The following is a 23,436-nucleotide window of genomic DNA, read 5'->3' on the forward strand; positions in this document are numbered from 1 at the left end:
ATTTGGTCCCGGTCAGCTGTCTACACATGCACAGTAACTAATGTGCAGTTAATCTACTACCTGTATTTACATATCTATATACCTTCCTATGCAGTGGCTGCACCTTCCTGCACAGTACGGCTGTGCAAAGCTTCGGATCATGATTCGGATTTGGAGATGATTCGGAAGATTCAGAGGCTGAATCTATGAATCCAAATCGAATCGCTGGAAGCTTTAGCCTCTCCGAATCGATTCGGAGCTTCCAAATTCTGGAAAAGATTCTGAGCCGATTTGGCGATTCAGCCATAGAGTATAATGCGGAATCAATGAAATACCTATAACTTTGTTGTTTTTTGTCTGATTTGGATAAAACTTGGAGGGGTAGTAGCTTCTGCTGAGAGCATGAAGCCAAGCAAGTTTCAGGAAGATTGATGCAGGGGTTCAGGAGGAACAGCACTCCATATTCTTGAAAGCAAAACTCATGTCACGTGTATGTGTTACAACACAGGGGGGTGAAAGCTGCAGGGATGGTGGCCCCTGCTGCAGCCACCATGCCTGCCAGCTGTCAAGGAGATCAGTGCAGGGGTTCTGGAGCCCTGCACCTTTAACTGCTGACAGGCAAAACTCGTAACAAAATCTTGGACCTGCTTCGGCTGGATCAAAGCAGAAACCTGGTCCGGAGCTCCAGATTGGACCCCTGGCATCTGAAGCGGCCGGATCTGAAGCTGGATCAAATAGCTGCCTACTCACACAGGCTTAATGCACAGTATATTAGTGTACTGTGCATTAAAGTGTCTGGTGTAGATGCATCCACTGAAGAGTGTGCAGCGGAGCTGGAGATCTCACTGGCTCAGTCACAAGGACTGTGGACCAAAGGAGCTGGACTCAGGTGTGGGAGCAGCTGTAGACAGAACCATCCCTTGAGGGGGGTGAATCGGGGCAACCACCCCCGGCCCTGCGCTTAGGGGGGCCCTGCAGAAAGTGCTGTACCTAACCCACAGACAGTGCCATTGGCATGTGCCGAGGGCGCCACCACTCTGCGCGGCCACTGCGCGCCACTGACTTCGCACTCTGGCCACTTCCCCCCACCCTGCTCTGCACTCTGGCCATTCACTACCCCCCGCACAGGCCCTGCGCAGCTTGATAGGCCCCAGGCCCCACACACCAGGGGTGGTAGCCCCTGGTGAGGCCACAAAACCTGACAAGTTTCAAGGAGGTAGATGCAGGGGTAAGTGGTAACACAGTAGCTTAGCAGCCAGGCCTGCAGTAGTCCCCCCCCGCCCCTCGTGCCCCAAGACAGACACAGTTGCACAAGCACCCATGTCACGAGTTTTGCTTGTCTGCAGCTTGAGGTGTAGTTCCCCCAACCCCCTGTACTTATCGCCTTGAAACTTAGGAGGCTTCGTGGCCTCAGCAGGGGCTAGCAAGCCTGCAGTTTTGACCCCGCTGTGGCTTAACACATACACGTGACATGAATTTTGTTTTTAGGAGTTTGGGGTGCAGTTTCCCTGAACTCCCTGCACCTATCTCCTTGAATCGTGGCAGGCTTTGTGGCCTCAGCAGGGGCTAGCATCCCTGCAGTTTTGACCCTGCTGTGGCTTAACACATACACGACACAAGTTTGGCTCTCAAGATTTTGGGGTACAGTTTCTCTGAACCCCCTGCATCTATATTCTTGAAACTTGGCATACTTTAATCCCACAGAGGGGCTACCATTTCTGCAAGTTTTATTTAAATCTAGCCAGAAATGAGAACATTATAGGCTATTTTGACCTTCCCCATTATAGCAAAATGTCAAAACGTGTATGTGAAACTTTTCGACTTGCCTCATTTCGTTTCGAGGCTGTTTCAACCATATCTGTTTCATTTTAATTTTGCTGTTTTGACCTCGAGACAGGTTGAAACAGTGTCGAAACAAAACTGGTGGTGAAATTCCGCGCAGTCCTAATAAATACCTCCCAAGGCCCAGCCCTAAGCATCTGGCCCATGAGCATGCAAAGCTTGGGAGCAGGGAGGCGCAAGTCTCCAGTGAATATTGTTCTCTGGGTTTCCAGAGACAAGAACTTGCTTCCAATGGGATGCTCATTTCTGCTTTGGGGGTGACTCAAAGGGGCCCTCAGAACAGACGGGGACAACCCCTAGTCCTACCACACCATGCAGTTTTCACTCTTCTGTGGCTTAACACACATATGTGAAATGAGTTTTGCTTTCAGGACTTTGAGGGGCAGTTTCTCAGAAACCCCTGCATCTATCACCTTGAAACTTGGCACACATCATGCTCTCAGCAGAGGATACCATCCCTGCAATTTCCATCTGAATCAGCCATAAGACAACAAAGTTACAGATATTTCATTGATTCCCCGTTATACCCTATGGCCGAATCTCCAAATCTTTTCCGAATCGATTCGGAAAGCCTAAAGCTTCCCGCGATTCGATTCAGATTTTTAGATTTGGCCTCTGAATTATCTCCAAATCTGAATCATGATCCAAAGCTTTGCACAGTCTTACTGAGGGCCTACCTGCGCCAGGGGCTCTGTGCCATGGGGGGCATGCACACCCCACAAACCCCACCCACACCCTGCCCACCCAAGCTTCATGCTTCCGTGGCCCACTGGGCACAAGGTCCATGCTCCTGCCACCCCCAGCTCCATGTTCAAGCTCAGCCATGGCTTCTCTATGTGGTACCCAGAGTGAGCGCTGCTGTAGGACACAGGAGGAGCTGCTAGAGGCTGGGGAAGCCAAGCAGGTCCCCCCCTGCAGCTGCAGTAGTGGCTGTAGCAGCCTCCTCAAAAGCTGGGCTTGCTGGCCATGGCCCTCTGGCACAGGAGGGTGGGAGCAAAGTGTGGGGGCTGGGCAGGGTACAATTAATTGGCTGGATAAAACCACCTGGGCCCATGGGCCTTATGTTGCCCATCCCTGCCCTACACCTTATGATTTCCTCTATCAAAGTGGGACCTCCTCCTTGCTGCTTGTGCCAATTTCTAGGGCTGCAGGGTTGGCACAACTGCTCTGCTTCTGGGGAACTCCCTTGAAATAAGGATTAAAAACCTGCCAGGGGATGCTCCTTTAGAGCCAACCCTGCTCCCTTGCACACACTGAGGCTGCATGGGGGTATGTGGCAAGGCAGGGCAAGAGCCCTGGTACAGAAAGTCAAACATGCCCCGTTCCTATGGGGCTCATCTGACAACATCGCTAAGAAAAGGTATCGTCTCGGGCCAGTCCGAAGTCCAGGGAAAGTATGGTAGATGGAGCTCGATCTTCCTGGTACATGCTATATTTTTCCAAGCTTGCTCACTTCTGGTTTTGCCCCATGACTCTGAAAACATAAGTCAAGTGCTCTCTCTGGAATAGGCAACGGAAAGTTCTGGTTCCTCTTCTCTATTCAATGGACTTTTATGGCCCTTGTCATACTTTTCTGTAATCAAAGTCTGAATGAGTTGCATGCTTCTATGTGCCATGATATATTTGGGGCTTTTTTTAAGAGTGGGGAAACACATCAGGGAGTCAAGCTGGGCAGGGTCTGTTATGACAGCTCCAGTAGGTGCATGTGATGAAGGAAGAGAGTTTGAGCCACGAAGAGGGCTGAGAATGGGGCCAAAGCAGCCCTGCACCCACGAGGGGCAAAGCAGGTCTTGGAAGGGGTAGGCCTAAGAACAAGGGCAGGTGAGCCTATAGCCTAGAGAGTGGCAGGCAGAGGTCTGAAGCCCATAAAGTTGTCCAGGGCCTGGGAGCCTGGAGATCTTAACTGGCCCAGGAGCAGGACCGGGGCCCAGAGATGGGCTTGGAGGTCAGGGACCACTGCCAGGGCCTGGGAAACCAGAGATCTCAACTGGCTCAGGAGTGGGACCAGGGACCAAAGACAGAGGCTCATTGTCAGTGACCCAGGGGGGCAAGGAGTTTGTAGCCCAAGAGGGGGCTGGGAGCCCACAGTCCAGGAAGGGATCATGTTGTCAGGCATGGGAGTGGGTACCAGAGAGGATGGAGCCCATGTCATCCACCCTTAAGGCAATGACCATGAACACGTGTGGTCTTGAGGGTGAGACCAGGCTTGGGAAGCCCTGGGACAGCCTCCCGTTTTGGATAACAACATCTAGGCATGGCGGGCAAGTGAAGGGGAGATCACCCAAAAGGAGCCAAGTTGACAAGGGTTAAGTACCCACCAAGGGCATCATGACCATCCCTGGGACGGGCCCTTGCTACAGGGCGCCAACAGCCTTTAGTGCAAAGCGGGGTTAGAGCCAAAGCAAAAGAGCTACATTCATTGGTGACATTTTGGTGATGTTTCTACTAGACTCAAAAGGCTGCTTATCTCACTCACCATCATTTCAACCTTGTCATGGTCAGCTGTCCAGAGAGAGGATGTGGTCAACACAGGATGGGGTTTGCATAGGTGCATCAGAGGCAGAGAGGTGTTTCAGCCCGAACCCATTTACTGCGGGGGGCTGCAGAAAAAGCATCTGCTGTTCCCAGAAGTTAACATCCAGTCCTTCCCCTACCATTCCCACAGCCGCCTGGGGAAGTCAGCCCTTTGACCATAATGGCTGCTTGCGTCTCCTGCCCGTCAGCTGTGTTATTAAACCTGCATTTTTCCAAGTTCTCACTGTGGGGGAGGACATTTCAGACTCAAGAGCCACAATTTCCATGGGGCATATTTGACCTTTGTGATTGGATTTAGAGGGTTTGAGCAGGGACCTTCTGCTGCCTTTAGGAAGGAGCCTGCTCTGCCCCTGGAAAATCATCACAGCCCAGCAACTGCTGGACTAGAGGGACCTGGGCAGGACCCTGAATCCTCCCCAGGAGGTGTAGGTGACCATTGCATATGTGGGTGCACGCAACCATAAATGTTGCAGAGGCATATATGACTCAACTCTTGCCTAGACATTGGAAAATTACCTCCCACACAGCATGGGGAGCGGCAGGTCTGTGTCAGCATGGGGACCCCTGAGGATAGGGGGCAGGGGGGCAGGTAGCAACTTTCTGCCCACCATCTCCTATCACCAGGCCAGTGCACCTGCAAGCCCTTGCACCTGCAAGCCCAGAGCACCCTGACCCTGAAACTTCTGCTAAGAACAAAACTGAGCACTTCGACATTGCAGGGGAAGAAGGTACAGAAAAGAGGAAGCCAGTCCATGCCTTGGATATGAGGTTGTCTATTCCTGTTCTCCTGTAGTACTGAAAAGGAAAGACTCAAATAGCTCTCTGTTGTTTTATTTCAGCTTTTTATTAGCCCTTCCCTTTCCGCTAGCTGCACACGCAGTCGGGGCGTGCTGCACAAATGAGTTGGCTTTCCAGAGCGACTCTGATTGGAGAGGCATCCAAAGTGATGTGCAGGTGCGGGTCTTCCTGGCATGGTGCAGGTCAGCCTTCCGGTCTCTGTTTTACAGGCAGGAGGAAAACAGAGGGGTGCAGAGGCAAAGCGACCCAAACCCGGTGACAGAGAGAGCCAGTGGCAGAGCTGAGAGGAGAACCCAGGAGTCCGGGCACCCGAGCCTCTTGCTATGCTGTGCTGTCTCTGCACAAAAGCCTTTTCCAAGCAGGCCATGACATGCTGTAATATCCTTGTCTGTCTTCAGTGAGGGATTCTGTCCTGGGCTTGGACTTTTTTGGATGAAAGCATGCTCTGAAGAGGTCATGGGGTAAACCTGACTTGCGGAGACAGCCAGACACAGAGCAGTGCATGGTTTGTGGGAGAAGAGCCACTCCCCTGAGCCAAGGGTGTGGGAACTGGAGCAAATCCCCCAAATATCCAGCTTTTTGGATAGAGAATTGCTGGGTGATTTAAGATCTTGCATAGTTCCTCACAGCATGAGAGAACGGATGCCCCATCGTCGTGCTAGACCCCTGGGGAGGAGAATTTCACCCCAGGAGCAGAAGTACCCTGGGAAGAATTGACCTTTAGTAGGATGCTGGTTGAATTGGGATCAACCCTAGCCAAGTCCAGAGCAGAATCCATGCAGTTATACTGGGACAGACAGGAAGGTCTTACCTAAAAGCAGCAGGGTGACCAAGGGACAGTTCTCCTGGTCCAGGTACCCACCTGGTATAAGCCCGTGTCACTGCGGTGCCATCCGCAGAGCAAAGGAGCATCCTGGGATCGAGGCCTCTTGCTTTTGTGGCCCTTGACACATGAACATATACCATCCTCCTCTGTTTCCTGACAGCTGCCTTCTGTCCAGACCCAGCCCTGGACATAAAACCTGGGCCCTGATACAGTCCGGCTGCTGGCAGCGATTGCCTTCTCCTCCACAGCTCCTAGCTCTCATCACTGGTCCAGTCCCACTGGCGGTCATCCTCCCTTCTCCTGCACTCATCTACCTGCCTGTCCAGCCCCCCTAGGCTTTCAACGGCTGCCACTACCTTAGTACCTGAGACTCGTGCATGTACAATCAGTAGCAAAGACCCTTGTTGTGCATAAGAGTTGTGCTATTATGTGCTATCTGTGACTTGCAGACTTTCAACATCCAGCTGAATTGTGCCAAAGGGTATTGCCTGGTCCCCTCTCTTAGGAGACCATGGAAAATGGTTCAGAAAGGGTCCTTCAGATCCAACTAGTACCTTCCCCTGCCCCCAGCAAAGGTTGGTCAGGCTTGTCCTTGGGCCTCCAGTGCTGGGGAGTCTAACCACGCTCCCCTGGAGTACTTTGTTTCGGGCTGAGTTATCTTGAAATTAGAAGAGTTTTCCCTTAACGTCTAATCTCAGTCTCACCAGTTGCAGTTTTAGCTCATAGTTCTGTACATTGTGGACATGGACCATAGCTGATAACTTCCTAGGGAACTTGGATGCCAATTCAGTAGATGAACAAATGGGTTCCTTGCAGGGTAAGAGTCCATCTGTGTCCTCCCAATTTCTCAGATCTTGCATGTTGCCTGGGAAGGTCTCAGCTCCTGGGATACGTCACGCTGGCATAAACTGTTGTGGGTCCCAGGGTCTGGGTCTGGGGATGGACATGAGGGAAGGGGGAGAAAAGGCAGTGGATGTGCAAATCAAGCAGGAGCATGAATCCAGGTGCATGTGTTATGGCAGCTTTGTGACTGCTGCTACTGATTTCAGCATTGGAATAAGGAAGGTGGCATGTCCACTGCTTATCCTGGGATAGCCCATTCAGCAAAACATTTATTATCTGTCCCTGCCATCAAGTGGTACAAAGTGATAATTGCAGCCTAATGAAAGCAGCTAAACTCAGATTTGTCTGCTTCAAATGCCACTGCTGCGTACGTGAGTGCACAAACCCTGTGCCTGTCACAGTGGTGTTAGCATGCCACATCTCCAGGCCTTGGTGTCCTCCTGCACCCGCAGCACCTGGTCCCCAGGTGTAAATTAGAAGTAACTCCACTGAAGTCAGTGGAGGTCTGTGGATCTTGCCCCCCTCATGTTCTGCTCAGCACGTGTTGACTCTGGTCTCTTGCTGCATGCCCATCACCCTTGTCCGCAAAGAGCCCCTCGATGCTGCGATGAGGTGACTGGTTGCAGAAGGGTGTTGCCGATAACCATAGATCCTGCTTTGATCTGATTTAAAAATTTTTTTTTTCAATTTTAAAAAAGTAACCCCAGATCCACATTTTCCCATGATTTAAATGAAACAACACTTAGACATACACACACACACACACACATGCACACATGCACACACACACACACACACACATATACACATATACATACATATATATATATAGTGATGTTTCATGTTAATCATGGAAAAAATGTGGATTTGGGGTTACTTTTTTTTAACTGAAAATTGGTGATTTTTTTTAAATCAGAGAAAAGCAGGATCCCTTCTGATAACAGGAGCTGACTGCAGTGTCAGTATTCCCCCCCCACAGGAAGAATATCAAAGCTTTTTGGGGGTGAAACAGAGCCTCATTTTTCCTTCCCAATGGAGATGAATAGCCCAAAAGCCCAGATTGTGTGTGGGAGGAAAGGACTGCATTTCCCTAGCACAAAAGTGGGGATATGGGGCAGATCCCTGGGCTGCCGGACACTTGGAGTATCAACATATCTGGGGAGCTGGGATAATGGGGCAGCCGGTACAGGGAGGAGGTCTGTTTCCACATCACCCACAAAGGTGCCAGTCTTGGTCACATTGAAATGGTTCTCCCCAAAACCTGCATGGGCTCCACCAGGAGTGGACTTGAATGGCACGTGCCCGGAGAAACGGTCACGTTCCCATGGGGAATTTTCTGACCGGCGTTGCTGATGGCAGCTGTGACGTTGGAGTGGAAGATTCCCCTGTAAGATGGAAGAACGCATGCAGACGGCCTCTTACCTGAGCCGTGTCTGGAGGTAGTCCCATGGCGCAGGCGTAGATGGTGGTGCAAGCGTGGTCCTCGGCAGAAGGGAAAGTGCACACAGCTTTCTGCTTCTGTGCAAAGAGCAAAAGATGTGAGCTGGGCAAAACGGCAGCCTGCTGTAACAGCACACCACATCCTGCACAGCTGGGCTGGCTGCCCAGGGTTGACTGTTCCTGGTCTATGTGAAATACAGGCCAGGAAACCACCTGTGAGCCCAGGGGCTGTAGGGGGGAGACTCTTGCAGTGTGAAGGAGCAGGGTGGAGGGTTTTAAACCATTTCCCTTAGATGAAAGGCTTGATTGCGTCAGGCTGATATATGGAGGTCTGCAGGGGGTGGCATCCTGTGTGGGACCTGGAGGGTCCCATCCCAAGTCCTTCCAGCAGGGAACGTTTTGGGGAGCGGGGCAGGAGCACTGGTGCTGGGGAAAAGCCTGGCCACAGCTCCCCCGGGAACGTGGGGTCCTGGAGCATGAGCTTTCCCCAGGCGCCTGCCTGAGCCCACCCCAGTCTTGGCCCCAGAAGCCAGGTTCAGCCTCAACCCCCTGCTGGAAACACAGACTGGTCCATCACCATCAGAGGAAGGTCCAGGTGTGTTATTTGGCCTGTGCATATTCAGCTGCAAGTCTCTATTGACACCCAGTGGCCAAAGTGCATCTGCTCTGCTAGAGCAGCTCCCCGGCTGCTGCTGGAGGAGGAACCAGGTGCATTATACCTGCACCCTGGCTACCTTGCATTGCATAGGCATGAACCTGGCAGGGGTGCACTGAGAGCTCCCGACCCCTGCAGTCATTGTTTAAGAGCTAGGCATGATAGACTGGGGAGCAGAGGGTTCTCCTTGCCCAGGTTGCATCTTCATCATATTGACTCCCGCCTTAACTGCATACTCATCATATTGACTCCTGCCTTAACTGCATACTCATCAGATTGAGTCCAGCAGAAGCTGGGTGTGTGTAGCTGAGAACACAAAATACAGGCACAGAGAGAGTCTGTCGAGGGTCACTGAGGACTGCTTATGACCACAGGACCTCTGCTGACTCTCAAGAAGGAGAAAAGCCCAGCTTTACTCTCCTGGTTATTGTTGCTCACGGGCTACTGAGTGTGCACAAACAGTCAGAGATGCACTGAGAAGAGCGATTCCCAGGAGCAGTGGTTTTCAAGCTGTGGTCCACAGACCCCCTGGGGGTCAACAAGACTATGTCTAAGGAGGTCCATGAAAAATTACTATAATCAAAAGTAGCTGAAAACCCACACTTGCCATTCAAAGGGGTTTGAACCTCCATTAGAAATTTTTGGGGGGGTCCATAAATGAAAAAAGGGTGAAAACCACTACCCTAGAGTTACTTAGGACAGTCCCCAGGTCTCAATGCAGGTCCTTTGAACTGGTCTTACAGCAGGTCCTTTGAACTGCATGTGTCCAAACCCTGTTGGGGGGCAGTCCAGGGGGTACAGATGTCTAGGATGGAGTAGAGCAGAGCCAGGCAAGGTCTTGGGGCCAACAGTTGGGTGAGCAGGGATTCAGGGGAAAGGCGAAGAAGGGGATGCAGAGGGCAAGCAGTTCAAAATGCCCAGGGTATTTCTTTTGGACGTTTTCCCAAACAAGCCATTAGGATTTGCAATGATGATCTTGTTTAGAAAATAGCCATTAGAAAAAAAAAGATAGATTTAACCCCCCCCCCCCGAGCAATCTAGGACTGGGATGGTTGAGATAGGGAGGATCCTGCCTTGCACAGGAGCTGGACTAGCTGAGCCGTCCTGAGATCCCTTCCAGCCCTGTTCTCCTCTGACGCTATGGGGGGTTGAGCCATATAGTGCTGTGTTTTGGGAGGGGTTTAGGTTGCTGAGAAAACTGAATAAAGTTTGTTTGAGGCTGAGGTGTCTCTTCCTTCTTAGCTTGGCAAGGAGCACAAAGCCCTGTGACAGGCACAGCTCCATGGCATATGTCTCGCTCGAGATTGCCCCTTCTCCAAGAAGCAGGTACAGGGGAAACCTTTATGGCAGCAAACTCAGCATTAGGGAGCAAGAAGGAGCTTATGGGATGTACTTTTCTGCATGTGAAGGAAAGTCGTCACTGTATAAATTCAGGCCCACTTGGGCAAGAGACTTTATGCTCCACTTCAAACCCAAGGGAAGCAGGATCTTGGATGGCCTGGGCCCCTATCCTAGCTCTTTTCCCTGGATGAATTCTGGTAGGGGTTATCTGGGGCTATAACCAAGCATGCCAGGCAGTGCTGACCAAGCAGAGCTCTTGCATTGCAAAGCAAACAGCTCAACTCACCTCTGCCCTCTGAACTTGCGCGTAAATGGTGTGAATAGTGGACTCGTCCTTCAGCGGCACTTGCTGTTTTCGGCCTGGTTGGGAAAAAATGATTACAGCCATTGCTGAGAGGGAAGGGAGCAACATGATCATATTGCATCCTGAGCCTTGGGTTCATAGAGATGCCCACGCCATTGTGGATCTTGCTGTTGAATACTTCATGGGCAGGGGTCGGTCATTTGAAAACTGTGTCTGCACAAGCTGACATCACAGCTGAGTTGCAGGGTGGACATGCCCCAAGACGGAGGTTTCTCAGCTCTGGACAGCTGAGCCAACTTTTAGGAGTGGGAAACCAACCCTATCCCCATGTCATGCATGGACGAGTAGGTAGGGCTGGTTGGAAATCCCCTCCTTTCCCCCCCCCCCCCCCCCCAGCCCTATTTTTTCAGCAGAAAAGTGAGTTTGGGACTAAATCAGCATTTTCAGTAAAAAGAGTCTGTCCTCCATGAAAAATGTTGATGTTTTGTGGAAGCCCTGAATACCTGACGCACCCTGTCTTGGCCAAAACCTGAAACACATCTTTTCACAACAGCACCTCAGTGTCTCATGGGACTCATAGTCCAGATGCCTCGTGTCCCCGTTATTCTCCCTGGGTGGGACGTCTCCCATCGTGCATGAGAGACTTCTTACAATGAGAGATTGTGTCTGAGCCCTGAGCAGTGTCAGAGCTCAGGGCACCAAACTGAATCACGACTGTTTCATTTGGGAGACAAAATATTTCACCCCAAAGTCCATATTTTCTGTGGGAAGTTACAGCAGGTATGGGGGGAAATGCATTTCCTGGGGTTTTAGCAGAGAGGTCTGATTCCCAGCCAGGTCTACCCACAGGTCTTAAGTTATACATCACTGAGGCTAGCCTGTTGTTTCCACACTCGCTTTGAGGAAGGCCGGGGTGGATCTTCATCCCGTGACTCTTCCTCTCCCTACCTGTATGCTCTGAGCAGGGACTGGTCTCATGAGGGTCTAGAGGAGCTGCGTATCATCATTTACCTTACCATCCAGAGAGAGTCTTAATCTGTGGCTTTCCAAGCGCCGGAGGTGGCACCCATTGAAATGCGGGGTCAGCACCCACCCTGAGCTGTTGTTTCAGGCTCTCTGCAAACTCAGGCACTGGTTACATTCAGCTCGCAGTTTTTTCAGGGCTGTCATGGCCTTTTTCAGCCAAAGGCAAACTAATGCACTGCAAAACAGTGGCAAGGTCCTCCCTGTCTAGTCGTTCAGCGGGCAGCATCGCTGCTCTGACATCATGGCAAAGATGGGGTCAAGGCAGATACCCTCCCTCAGCAGTGGGACAGATCAGTGACATGCCAGTGCTCTGCTGGGCACTCCCCCGGCACCAGCACGAGGTACTTCTGGAGATACCCCTCACTGCTCCCCACGGCTGGAGTCCCCCCCGGGGTCCCCACGAAGTAGTAAGAACTCATTGTAGCAGAGAGCCCGAAGGGGAAGTTTCCTCCCAATCACATGCCTGTGCGAGTGGTTACAGTTGTGTATGGTTTCCTTCCTGCCTTATGCACCAGGGGCCTGCAGAAAAATATGCCGCTCTACTCTCTGCAAGGAAAGATCAAACATGGTACGCAGCTCCCCCGTGAGAATTAACACATGGCCGGCCACATCGCCACGCTGCTACGTACAAGATGTGTGAACCAGCACGGAGGACTTTCCAGACTGGGTGAGAACCAGCATGATCTACCCACATCAGTCATTTCTCTCTGCCCACGGCCGAGTACCAGATGCCCAAAGTCCAGTCTAAGCTAGAAACTTCTGCAAAGGTTTTAGTGTCAGCTCTGGAGCAGCACTTTGGCTAGCCAAAGCTTCAGGCTAGAAATGGTTATAAAGGAGGGGAAATGAAGCTTAGCTTCCCATCTGTATCATGGGGAAACAACACAGGGATGGGGAGTCCAAATACATTTGGCAAGGGGGGCAACCTAGGACACGTACCTCTGTGTCTTACCCAGTACCAGATGACAAGCCCAGCGCAGATGACCGTTATCAGGATGATGGGCAGGATGTATACCACCTCGAGTCTGTCGGACCCTGTAAGGCAATTTATAGAGAAAAGTTGATGGTTTATAGTTGATGGTTTATAGCTGATGGGTTTTATCTGCCTGTTCCTCGGGCAGGCCTAGAGAGGTGTCGCAGCCATGATGCTCCAGGGAATATGCCCTGAGCAAGGGCTTCATGCTGATATTGGATCAACTATCTTAGCTGGGAAAGATGATAGACAAGCTCTCAGGCACAACACAGAGATGGTTAAACCTATCTGACCATTTGTGGCTCTTAACATTTAATTTATCTGTAATCTTTGTGAAGCAGGAAGCAAAAGACAGGAGATGTCTCATCAGCAGAAGGTGGAGGAAGCTCTGCTCCACCAGGCCCTGCCCTCTCTGACTCCGTTCCAAGTCCATCGGGCTAGAGCGTGTTTGCAGCCGAGGTCCCACGTACAGGCTGTGTGAAGTGGGAATCAACACAACTCTTTGCTCCCAGCACAGTCTGTGCATAGGAGCCAGGCCCCGGCACTACATAGTTGCTCTTTCATTGGTAGTTGCCAGTTGGCCATCCTGATGACTGGTTACCCCTGCCGCGGGGTTGCCTTCTGGCCTGGGTCTGTGCAGTGCCCGGGGTTAAAGTCCTTTTTTATGGAACAGGAAAACGTCCTGTTTTAAGCAACACACAGTTAACTTGTGGAAGTCCTGGCCACAGGCAGTGATGAGACAGAGAGCAGAGCCAGGCTCAATAAGGGACTGGAGGCACTCACGGAGAATAGATCTATTAATGCCTATTGAACAGAATGGTTGGAGATGTTTTGCCTGGTATCTTGAATGCTGGATGTCAGGGAAGGTACTGAATAGGAGACAGATCACTATCTGGCTCAGGGCTTTCCTTGTATAGCATCCATTTTTGCCACGTTGGGGAGAAGCTACTGGGATCGATGGACCATGGGTCCAACCCAGTGTGGCACTGCTCATGTTCCCCCAGGCTCTGCTAACCAGGAGAAAATGCTCTTTCAAGCCTGGAGTCTGAAGGGGCAGGGTGGGGAGCGGGGTTGCGACCACTGGATGTGTTAGCTTGAGTGAGCAGAAACTACTGAGAAGAGAATTAAATACAGCCTTCACGCAGGCCATGAAAGTCCCCATGTCACACAGGAGATGGCTGAAAAACCCCAATGAGAGCAGAGCATGCTTCCCGGCCCTGGGTTTTTGAGGAGGAAGCAGCTGCCAAGGGCTTTCCTGTGACGTTCTGGGTGTGCGAACCATTCAGTAGTCTGTGACGATACAGCCCTATGGTTGCCAGCTGGACAAGCAGGTGCCCAAACCTGGGTGCAGGAGTTCAGCCATGGACAGCAGCTGCAAAGTGTGGTCACAGCCCAGAGCAGGCCCCTGGGAGCTGCTGCGGGCCCTGTGGGGACTGCAAACCCTCTGGGACACGTCTGAGCTGCAAAGGGATGGTGTCACAGCAAAACCTGGCAGGTCCGCTCTGTATCCATCACCTCCTGAAAGGTTGTGGGCAGTTTCTCCAGCGAGCTGCGGTGCCAGCTCCAGTGAGAAAGAGCTGGCCTGTGCCCAGCGGTATGGTACCGTTGTGTGCACCTGGTCTCCCCTGCAGTGGGAAGGAGCGGATGGGGTGGCTGGATGGGGTGCAGCCTTCTGGGAAATGCAGCCCAGTGGCTGTGGTCCACAGCACCTTGCTGGGGGGGGTGCAGGTGACTTCTCCCATGCAGCTCTTCCCCTGCCAGTGCAAACACCTAGACCTCCCATTGGGGCACTCAAGGAGGGCCTTAGGGCTGGATGCTCAGTTGGTGGTCTCCATTGAGCATGGTCCCCCTTTCAGTGCCTGCTGTGTGAGATCTCTGCCTTGATCCATGATTTTTCATGGAGCCAAAGCCTTTCTCTACCACCATTCAGAGCCTGGAGACAGGGGCCCATCTGCCTCAGATGCACATACTGCATGCCATGTAGGGCCTGCCCCTGGCACAGCTGATTTATGCCAGAAAAGGGCTGGGGTCTGCCCGTGCTCAGCCCCAGCCCTGGTACTGCTGCCATTCTTGGCCCGCAGGTGTTGCCTAGGGCAGGACTTTGCCTCCCCTTCCTAGAGAACTTACCTCTGGGTTCGATGTTGCACTCGGCCGAGGCACTGATGTGGGTGGAGTAGTGATTGACAGGGTTGCTGGCGGTGCAGATGCAGGTGAGGTCGGTCTCCCAGGGGTCAAGGGACAGGTTAAACAGGCTCCCGTTGTGGAGGCAAGGCCAGGCAGCATGGTGCTTGGGGCAGCTCCAGCAGTAGGTCTTGTTGTCGCCTCTCTCGGCCGTGCAGTTGAGGGTTAGGGTGCAACTCTCGTTGCTCAGGGACTTGCTGACTTGGATGATGGGCTTTGACACCTCCTCTGTGGGGCGTGATGGGAGATGGTGCAGATTAGCTCAGGCAGAACAGAGGAGCTGGGCTGGGCCCCATCCTGCTCCTTCTCAGCAGCTGCCTCTCAACTCAGTGGCAGCAACCCCAGTGCAGTCCTGCTAAGCAGGAAGGTCAAGATCTTATGGCAGTGGCAGCCAACCTGTGGCATGCAACAGATTGGGGAGGGGACAGGCAGCACAGTGCAGATAGGGCAGGGAGCAAAAAGCAGATCAGCAGGGTAGGTGAGAGCACAAATCAGGGAGCAGAAAGCTGAGTAGCAGATCAGGTAAGGGATCTCCGGACAGGGAGAAGAAAGTGGAGCAGCAGATCTGGTAAAGGGACACAGGGAAGAGAGCAAAAAGTGGAGCAGCAGATCAGGTAAAGGGGCACAGGGCAACGAGCAGAAAGCAGGGCAGCAGGTCACATAAGGAACAGGGATCAGAGTGGTACTTGGGGAGGGTGCGGGGCTAATTTATGGAAGACCCACCAAAAAGGTTGCCCCTCACTGCCCTATGGCATCCTTTGGCTGCTCGGTTTGTGTGGCTGCTTGGGTGGGTTTATGCAAATGAAGTTAATTGGCATTAGGAGAGTAATTTGCCCACGACTTGGGGTTTGGAGCAAACCCCACTGCCCCAGGGCAGTGGGAAGGGAGGGAGGTGTCTGTGCTTTGGAGGCAGATCAGTGCCAAGGGACTGAATAGCGATCACAGGGCAGGGAGCAGAGGGCAGAGGGCAATAGGGACTGAAACTGTGGGGGTGAGTGGCTGGCACCATTTCAGTAGGGCAGGTCATGGGCAGACCCGCCGCCAAGCCAGGGTGCAGAAGAGGTCCCAGAAGCACTGCATTCATTACCGTACACTTCCAGGCGCAGGTGCACTTCCTTCTCCTCGTATTGTTGGGTCCCGGTAAACGTGTACATCTCCGCGTCTTGCCTGGAGGTCTCCAAGATCTCCAGGGAGAAGTTTGTGGGGTGGAACCTCATGCTCTGGTTCAGTTTGATGCTGGAATTCCCTCCCGAATAATCCAGGATGATGGACTTTGTCACGGGATCCGACGTATCCCGTTTCCACACAACTTTCTCGAAGCGTGTAGTTAATTGCTGGAGATCTGGTGTCACGTCCAGAAGGGTGGGTTTCCCCAGGGCTCCAAAAACCGTGCGCACAGGCCCAGGGCTGGCACCTGCAATGGGGAAAGGAGCAAAAGGCGTGAATCTCATTTATATTGTCCAGGAAACACATGAATTTCACCCCTCCCAGGCACTTCAGAATCCTGAATCGGGTCCCCCTGCCCCCAGATTCATGAGACCGGATCAAAAGAAATCAGCAGCTTTCTCTTTTTGAGCAACATTTGGGTTCTTTTCCCTTGCCTTCTGCATAGGGTCATCGCCAGGTTGCATTTCCAAGCCTTTCTCTGCAAGCCATGAGGCCTCCAAATGCTGTGACTGTAGGGGAAGTGCAGAGTGTCCCCCAGGTTTGGAGGCTGAGGTCTTCAAAGAAAACTCAAATTCATAGAAAATGAGGGTGGGAAGGGACCTCAGGAGGTCACATCTAGTCCAATCCCTGCTCCAAGCAGAGCCAGCCCCAGTTACATCATCCCAGCCAAGGCTTTTTCTAGCCAGGTCTTAAAAACCTCCAAGGATGGAGACTCCACCACCTCTCTGGGTAACCTGTTCCAGTGCTTTACAACCCTCCTAGTGTGAAAGTTTTTCCTAATATCTAACCTAAAATGTTTCCTTATATCTAACCTAAGAGGAATTACCTTCCTCCCTCTGCTCATGGGGAGAACATGGGGGATTACAGATGCACAGCTCGGCTCTAAAGGTAGCAAGAGCTCTTGGAAGCACCAGCAATTCTCCTTCCTGGGGCTTGCTGGAGGTGTGAGCTGATGTGGAGGGCTGCCCTGGCTGAGCCTTTATGGAGTGGTAGTGGAGCTTGCTACAGTCCCTGCTGCCCTCTGCATCCCCAGCTCCTCTCAGCTGGTCCCTGTCCACTTGGCCAGGATGCCAGGTGATGTCCTTCAGCACCGTACCATTAAGGGGACCGGGAACAGCCCCCACTTGTACAGCCCCATTAGTGTCTAAAGGGTCAGACACTCATTAGAGTGGTTCCAGTGTGCTCGAGGGACCTAGTCCCAGCTGGTGAGTATGGATGCTGCTCCATTGGCTTTGCCCCCACTGAAACCATTGCCGGGCTTTCCTCACCAAGTGCTGCTTTGTGTCAATGCAGGTGGAAAGATTTGGCCCCAGGGTGCAAAGCTCCAGGTCAGGAGTCCCGATACAGGTGGGAAGTGATCACTCTTGATGGCACTGTCCCCTCCTGTCACCTCCCGCTCGCTGGCTCCCTTCTCAGCACGGCTCTGCTTGCAGACCCTAATTGCAGTGCTTCATTATACTGGGATGATCTGGGGTGGCAGAGGCTCCTGCACCGTGCAGGGGCTGTGTGCAGGCTGAGCTGTCCCCATCAGAAAGGGAAATAAGGCTCTGTTTTGCTTGTCTGAGGGCAACCACAGGAGTGCTTGCATTGCAGAATGGAGAGGAAACCGAACCTGATGGCGAGCAGGATAAAATGTGGGGTGAAGCACACGCTGAGCAGGGGGAAACACAAGGCAAAAACAGGGTCACTGGCAGGCCTGCCTGTCACCATCATCTGCCCTTGCTGCCAGGATGCCCACATGTGAGTGCTCCAGGACCTGCTTGCATGCGTCTAACTCAGAAGTGCAGGGGGGAAGCCACCCTGGCACTGCCCTTCTGCAGTCACTCCTGAGATTTCTGCTTGGGAGCAGCTCTGGAGGATTCCCCTGGTGTGGAGGAGGCCTGATGGGTCTCAGTTTCCTCTGCTGTGAAATGGGCCTCTTTGGCAAAGCCTGTTCAGATCCAGAGGGCACTGTGCCAAGTGTGCACAGCCCTAACTGGGCAGACAGGGATGAAGGGGAAGCTCCTGGTGACTCAAATGGGTTCTGAGAAATCTTACATGGTGAGGCAACAGTCCCTGCCTGCCCCGACTGTACTCAGATTACTGGGCTCTTTTCTTGGAACTTTCCTGTACGGGAGATGACAGCAATCTAGATCAGGCGTGGGGGGAAAGGGGCTGTCTGGAGGGTCTGTTGAGTAAGGACACTAAAATGCAGAGCCCAGGTCCCTCCTGACACCTCCTTTGCTCAGGTTTATAACCAGTGCCAGCACCTGTCTGTACCATGCTTCCAGCCAGGGGCTGGCATTCCCCATTGGTACCTGGATATGGAGGGGACCACAAGGATGGCGGGGATGATGGGATGCCAAGGGGAAGGAGGCACTGACTAAACTGCCTCCTAGGCCAGTCTGCCCTGGGGAGGGCAGTTTGTGAGCTAGCAGGATCCTGCCTTGGGCTGGGAGCTGGATACACTTCCATGCTAAATGGGGCAAGGCGCTGGCCAGGGGAATCCCCAAGCAGGTAGCATGTTTCTCCCTCTGCCCATGTCTCCCAAAGCAGCTGCTAATTTGCAGATCCCTGGTTTTAGGAATAAGGGTTGAGCTTCTCCCAGAACTGATGATTAACCATTAGCATGAGCCAGCCAGAGACATGGCAGATCTTCTGCATGTCTTTGAAAGACTGGATTTAAGGAGATGCTTTTGCCAAATGCAAGTCACCAGGCTCAGTGCAGGGGGAACTGGATGAAAAACAGTGGTTTGTGTTGTAGAGACCCAGCTGGATGATCCACTGGTGTCTCAGATGATGCAATTCAAGACATGGTAAAGAGCGGTACTCTCAGCAAGTGCCTCTAGGAATTAGACTTTCACAGCAGCCCCCAGCAATCCTAAGCTTGCATCTGTAAGAGGGGGGAGATGCAACTTGCCTCCCTTCTGAAGGGGAGATGCTAGCAGCATTCAGAAATGGCATGTCCAGCCCAATGGGTTATTAGGCACAGGCTGTCCTTTGACCTCGACCTTGATTTTTTGCACCAGCTGGCTGTAAGGCCAAAAGCTTGGGAAAGGGGCTCTGAGGCACCTCGCCCCACTGAGGAATATCTTAGTAAAGCCTTTGAATGATAGTAACTGGGGAAGCCTCCTTGTCTAGACTCGGAAGCAAAGTGCCCCATTGAGCAAGGGACTAGGTCTGTGCCTACGAGCCTCAGGGGAGACAACAATTGCGAGAGCTTCTGCTGACCAAAACCACCCAATGCTGCCCACTTTCCCTAGAAGTAATATTGTCCTGCTTGTATCGGGTAATGGTCTTCCGATACTTGAAGCGTGAAAGAAAATAGACTATTTTGCATGACCGCAGGGGACAGAGCAAGGGGTTTAAATTGCAGCAGGGGAAATGTAGGCTAGAGATTAGGAAGACCTTTCTCACTATGAAAGCATTTCAAGCCTAGAACAGGCTGCCCCAGAGGTGGTGGAGTCTCCCTCCTTGGACGTATTTAAGAGCAGGTGAGATTAACACTCAACTGGGATGGTTAAATCAGGGATGATCCTCCCTGGGGCAGAGTGGTGACCTCCCAAAATCCCTGCCAGCTCAGCTTTTATGGGTCTATGATACGAGCATATGCTGCTCATGACCGATCATGGACCGATACTCTTTAATGTCTTGGACCGATACTCTTTAATGTCTGGACCGATACTCTTTAATGTCTTCATCAGTGACTTGGACGTGGGAGTGAAATGTACTCTGTCCAAGTTTGCAGATGACACAAAGCTATGGGGAGAAGTGGACACGCTGGAGGGCAGGGAACAGCTGCAGGCAGACCTGGATAGGTTGCACAAGTGGGCAGAAAACAACAGGATGCAGTTCAACAAGGAGAAATGCAAAGTGCTGCACCTAGGGAGGAAAAATGTCCAGCACACTTACTGCCTAGGGAATGACCTGCTGGGTGGCACGGAGGCGGAAAGGGATCTTGGAGTCCTAGTGGACTCCAAGATGAACATGAGCCGGCAGTGTGACGAAGCCATCAGAAAAGCCAATGGCACTTTATCGTGCATCAGCAGATGCATGACAAATAGGTCCAGGGAGGTGATACTTCCCCTCTATAGGGCGTTGGTCAGACCGCAGTTGGAGTACTGCATGCAATTCTGGGCGCCGCACTTCAAGAAGGATGCGGATAACCTGGAGAGGGTACAGCGAAGGGCAACTCGTATGGTCAAGGGCCTGCAGACCAAGCCCTACGAGGAGAGACTAGAGAAACTGGACCTTTTCAGCCTCCGCAAGAGAAGGTTGAGAGGCGACCTTGTGGCTGCCTATAAGTTCATCACAGGGGCACAGAAGGGTATTGGTGAGTATTTATTCACCAAGGCGCCCCCGGGGGTTACAAGAAACAATGGCCACAAGCTAGCAGAGAGCAGATTTAGACTGGACATTAGGAAGAACTTCTTCACAGTTCGAGTGGCCAAGGTCTGGAACGGGCTCCCAAGGGAGGTGGTGCTCTCCCCTACCCTGGGGGTCTTCAAGAGGAGGTTAGATGAGTATCTAGCTGGGGTCATCTAGACCCAGCACTCTTTCCTGCCTATGCAGGGGGTCGGACTTGATGATCTATTGAGGTCCCTTCCGACCCTAACATCTATGAATCTATGAATCTATGAATGAATCTATGACTGATGGTCTCCCTAGATGACTCTCCTATCCCTCCTGACTGGGACGCAGTGATTCATATTCGCCTCTGGGTACCAATTTACAAAAGAACTGTTTTGCTGGAAAAACAAATGATGAACCCTGACAGCTCATCGGCTGTCGCCGTTACCCGTGGAAGATTAAACGGCCCGGGTTGCCACGCTGCTTCCTGTGAAATCGTTCCATCACAAGCGGGGGTTGCCCCAACAAAGAGGAAAAAAAACAACCACAAAGGATTTGAACCCCAGAGAGCACCAGCTCCCCGCGCAGCCTCACTGGGAACGTTCCCGTAAATACAGCACTTCATCGCAGACCCACCCGCCCTGCGTGCAGCAGCTCAGTCTGCTGACATCTCCCACCGGGTACCAGAGAGACTGTTATAAGCCTGTTCTGAGTCTACAAGAAGGTTCCTGGTCTATTCTGGGCCCCAAGAAGCCATTATGCAAATAACAACCTGCTCATCTGAGTTAAATTTTTACTGTATTGGCAGGTGGGGCTGGAGGGAAGGTTCTTGTGGAGCTTTCTGGATGAAACCCCACTTACGTGGCTACCTCTGACTGGAGGGGGCTGGTGTTTATGGCTCAGAGGGTCTATTTCAGGCCTATGTTGAAACCCACTGAATGTACATTATTGCCATAAGGGGCAGCCTGTTCTTCTCCTTCGGGGTATTCGGTTGAGGCATTGCTGCTGACAAGTTCTGGTTAGGATGATAAGGATTCCAGAGGGAAAATCCCCATTAAATCATCTTGAAAATCCCTCGGCCCTAACAGGAAAGAGCTCCTGGAATGAGAGGACATCTCGGAGCAGAGGGAAGCAGACCCACTGAAGTTAGATGGCAGGCACGAAGGGTGGAAAGGGGCTGAACCCCCAGCCAGGGGCAGGGAAACCATGGGATTCCCCCGTGGAAAAGCTGACAGTGGATCCAGGGCATGGTTCTGACTTGAAAGCAATAGCAATTGCTTTGGGCCAGTGATTGCACAAATGGGACTTTTCATTATGCCACTGGAGAAAAGAAAAAACCCATGGGGATTTTAAAAGGCAGGCTGTCAGACATTGCAGAGCCAGCAAAACCAACAAGAAATTCCCGGGTGGCTGCTCCCCAGCCTTCTCTGTTGGTCCTTCCAAGCAATCTCTCTTTGCCTGGCGCCCGTGGCCCATGGACCAATTGGTATTTGGGGCATTGCTTTGGGAGCTGGCAGAGCACAGTTTCTTTTACTTTGTTTGAGAGACCCCTTTTCTGCCTTCCTCATGTGTATTAAGCCCTCTGTCATATCAAAGATGTTCCCATTCTCATTTTGGACCATTGTGGCTTCTTCCTTCAACCTCAGAAATGTCAGGAGAGGACGCCCCCACTATATACCTTCCCTGAGCAACCAACAGATCCCAGGCTTCCACATCCTCTCTCCTCTCAGCCACATCCCTATTCATCCACAGCCCTGCACATTATGCACTCTCTTCTACACAGGAATGAGACAGGCTTGCCATCAGCTAGCTCACCCGCTTGTCAAAGCAGGGTTTCTTTCAGTCCACTTCCTAGTGCTCCAAGCAGCCCAGCTGTATGGTATCTGAGCCACCCCACGAAACCAATCAACAGGCTGACAGATCTTACTTTTCAAGTTTTACAGGCCCAGCCTGTCCCGGTTTGACCCCATTTCTCTTACCAGCGGCTGTGGCTACTGGTGTTGCTTTCCTGTCCTAGTTCTAGTGGTCAATACTATTGTTATCATTATTCTTAATTAATTGGGTAGTGCCTAGAAACTCATTTATAAACCAGCCCCTCCTCTCCTCCCATTTAAGAAACCGCAAGTACTGCTGCACTAAGTAATTGAGTCTGGCAATAGTACGTGCAGTCCTATTGAAGTCAACAGGACCGGCACTGTCTTATTATTGAGGGTGTGCCTCATTATTGTCTCATTGCTGAGGATTATTGAAGTAGCTGATGCTGAATTATTTGCAACAAATCACGTGTGTTGCAAAACATTTCATTATTGCAAACAGAGCTGTCTTCCTATCCACCTGTCCACCCGTCCCTTGGGTCTAGAGAGTCCTGTGAAAGGCACACAGAATAGACAAAGTCACCTCTCTTCTCTGGCACCATGTCATCTAGCTGCCTTGCCCAGCATCATGGTTTATGAAAGCAAACATCAAACGCAGAGCTAAAAGTCACTCGGCAACACTCCAGCTGCTTGACACAAGAGTAGTGGAAGGAGAGAAAAATCAACGTACCCCAAGCCCAGCAGAAAGAGATGATCAGCCAGAGGCATACACTGCAGTCCATCGCTCGATGCATGAAACTTGACTTGTGTGGACTTTAGTCCCAGCTCTGCTGTCTGCAGCTAGGCATACTGGTGAGAACAGGTGTAGTCAAATGAGACTGACGTCTCTTGGCGGGCTGCGTGTTTCCTGTTTTCTGGTTTGGTGATTTTTTTTCTTTTTGTTGTATGGAAATATTCAAAAAACCAAAATCATGCCTCTTAATGCTTCAGTGCAAGGTGCTTAGGGAAGGGGCTCACAGCAAACCTCGGCAATCCTACCAAGAGCTGTGCGAATAAAAACCCCATCCACTCAGTTTTATAAAGTCAAGGCCCAACCCCAACTTCCTCCATGTACGGGAACGGTGTGCCTGAAAAAAAAAGATGATGCTCGTTAACTGACATGGTCCTACCATAGAGCACCGTGGTCTCTCTGATAATAAGCAGCATTTCCGTCACTCGCACAGTAACAGTAATCCAGTCTAATGCTCACCCTCACAAATGCGTGACAGAGGGAAAGTAGAAAGCACGTGAACACCATTTGACAACAGAGTGGTCTACAGAGTTACAAACCATTTCCTAACCCACAAAAAAGTTTTATAAGGTCACCTGCTAAACCATGAACTATTT

At 51.8% G+C, this 23,436-nt stretch overlaps 1 protein-coding gene across 1 annotated transcript; it reads right to left on the reverse strand.

Annotated features, from left to right (window-relative positions):
- Nucleotides 1-5,189: 5,189 nt before the first annotated feature.
- LOC102562177 (signaling lymphocytic activation molecule) lies at nucleotides 5,190-23,195 on the reverse strand. The gene is made up of 7 exons (XM_019478303.2): nucleotides 22,781-23,195; nucleotides 15,828-16,154; nucleotides 14,687-14,968; nucleotides 12,526-12,621; nucleotides 10,546-10,619; nucleotides 8,246-8,341; nucleotides 5,190-6,913 (listed from the first exon to the last, which is right to left on the reverse strand). The coding sequence occupies exons 1-7, from the start codon at nucleotides 22,842-22,844 to the stop codon at nucleotides 6,857-6,859; spliced, it is 996 nt and encodes a 331-aa protein (XP_019333848.2). The 5' UTR covers nucleotides 22,845-23,195; the 3' UTR covers nucleotides 5,190-6,856.
- Nucleotides 23,196-23,436: the final 241 nt, after the last annotated feature.

The sequence above is a fragment of the Alligator mississippiensis genome, chromosome 15, assembly GCF_030867095.1.
Source record: "Alligator mississippiensis isolate rAllMis1 chromosome 15, rAllMis1, whole genome shotgun sequence".
Lineage (NCBI taxonomy): Eukaryota > Metazoa > Chordata > Crocodylia > Alligatoridae > Alligator > Alligator mississippiensis.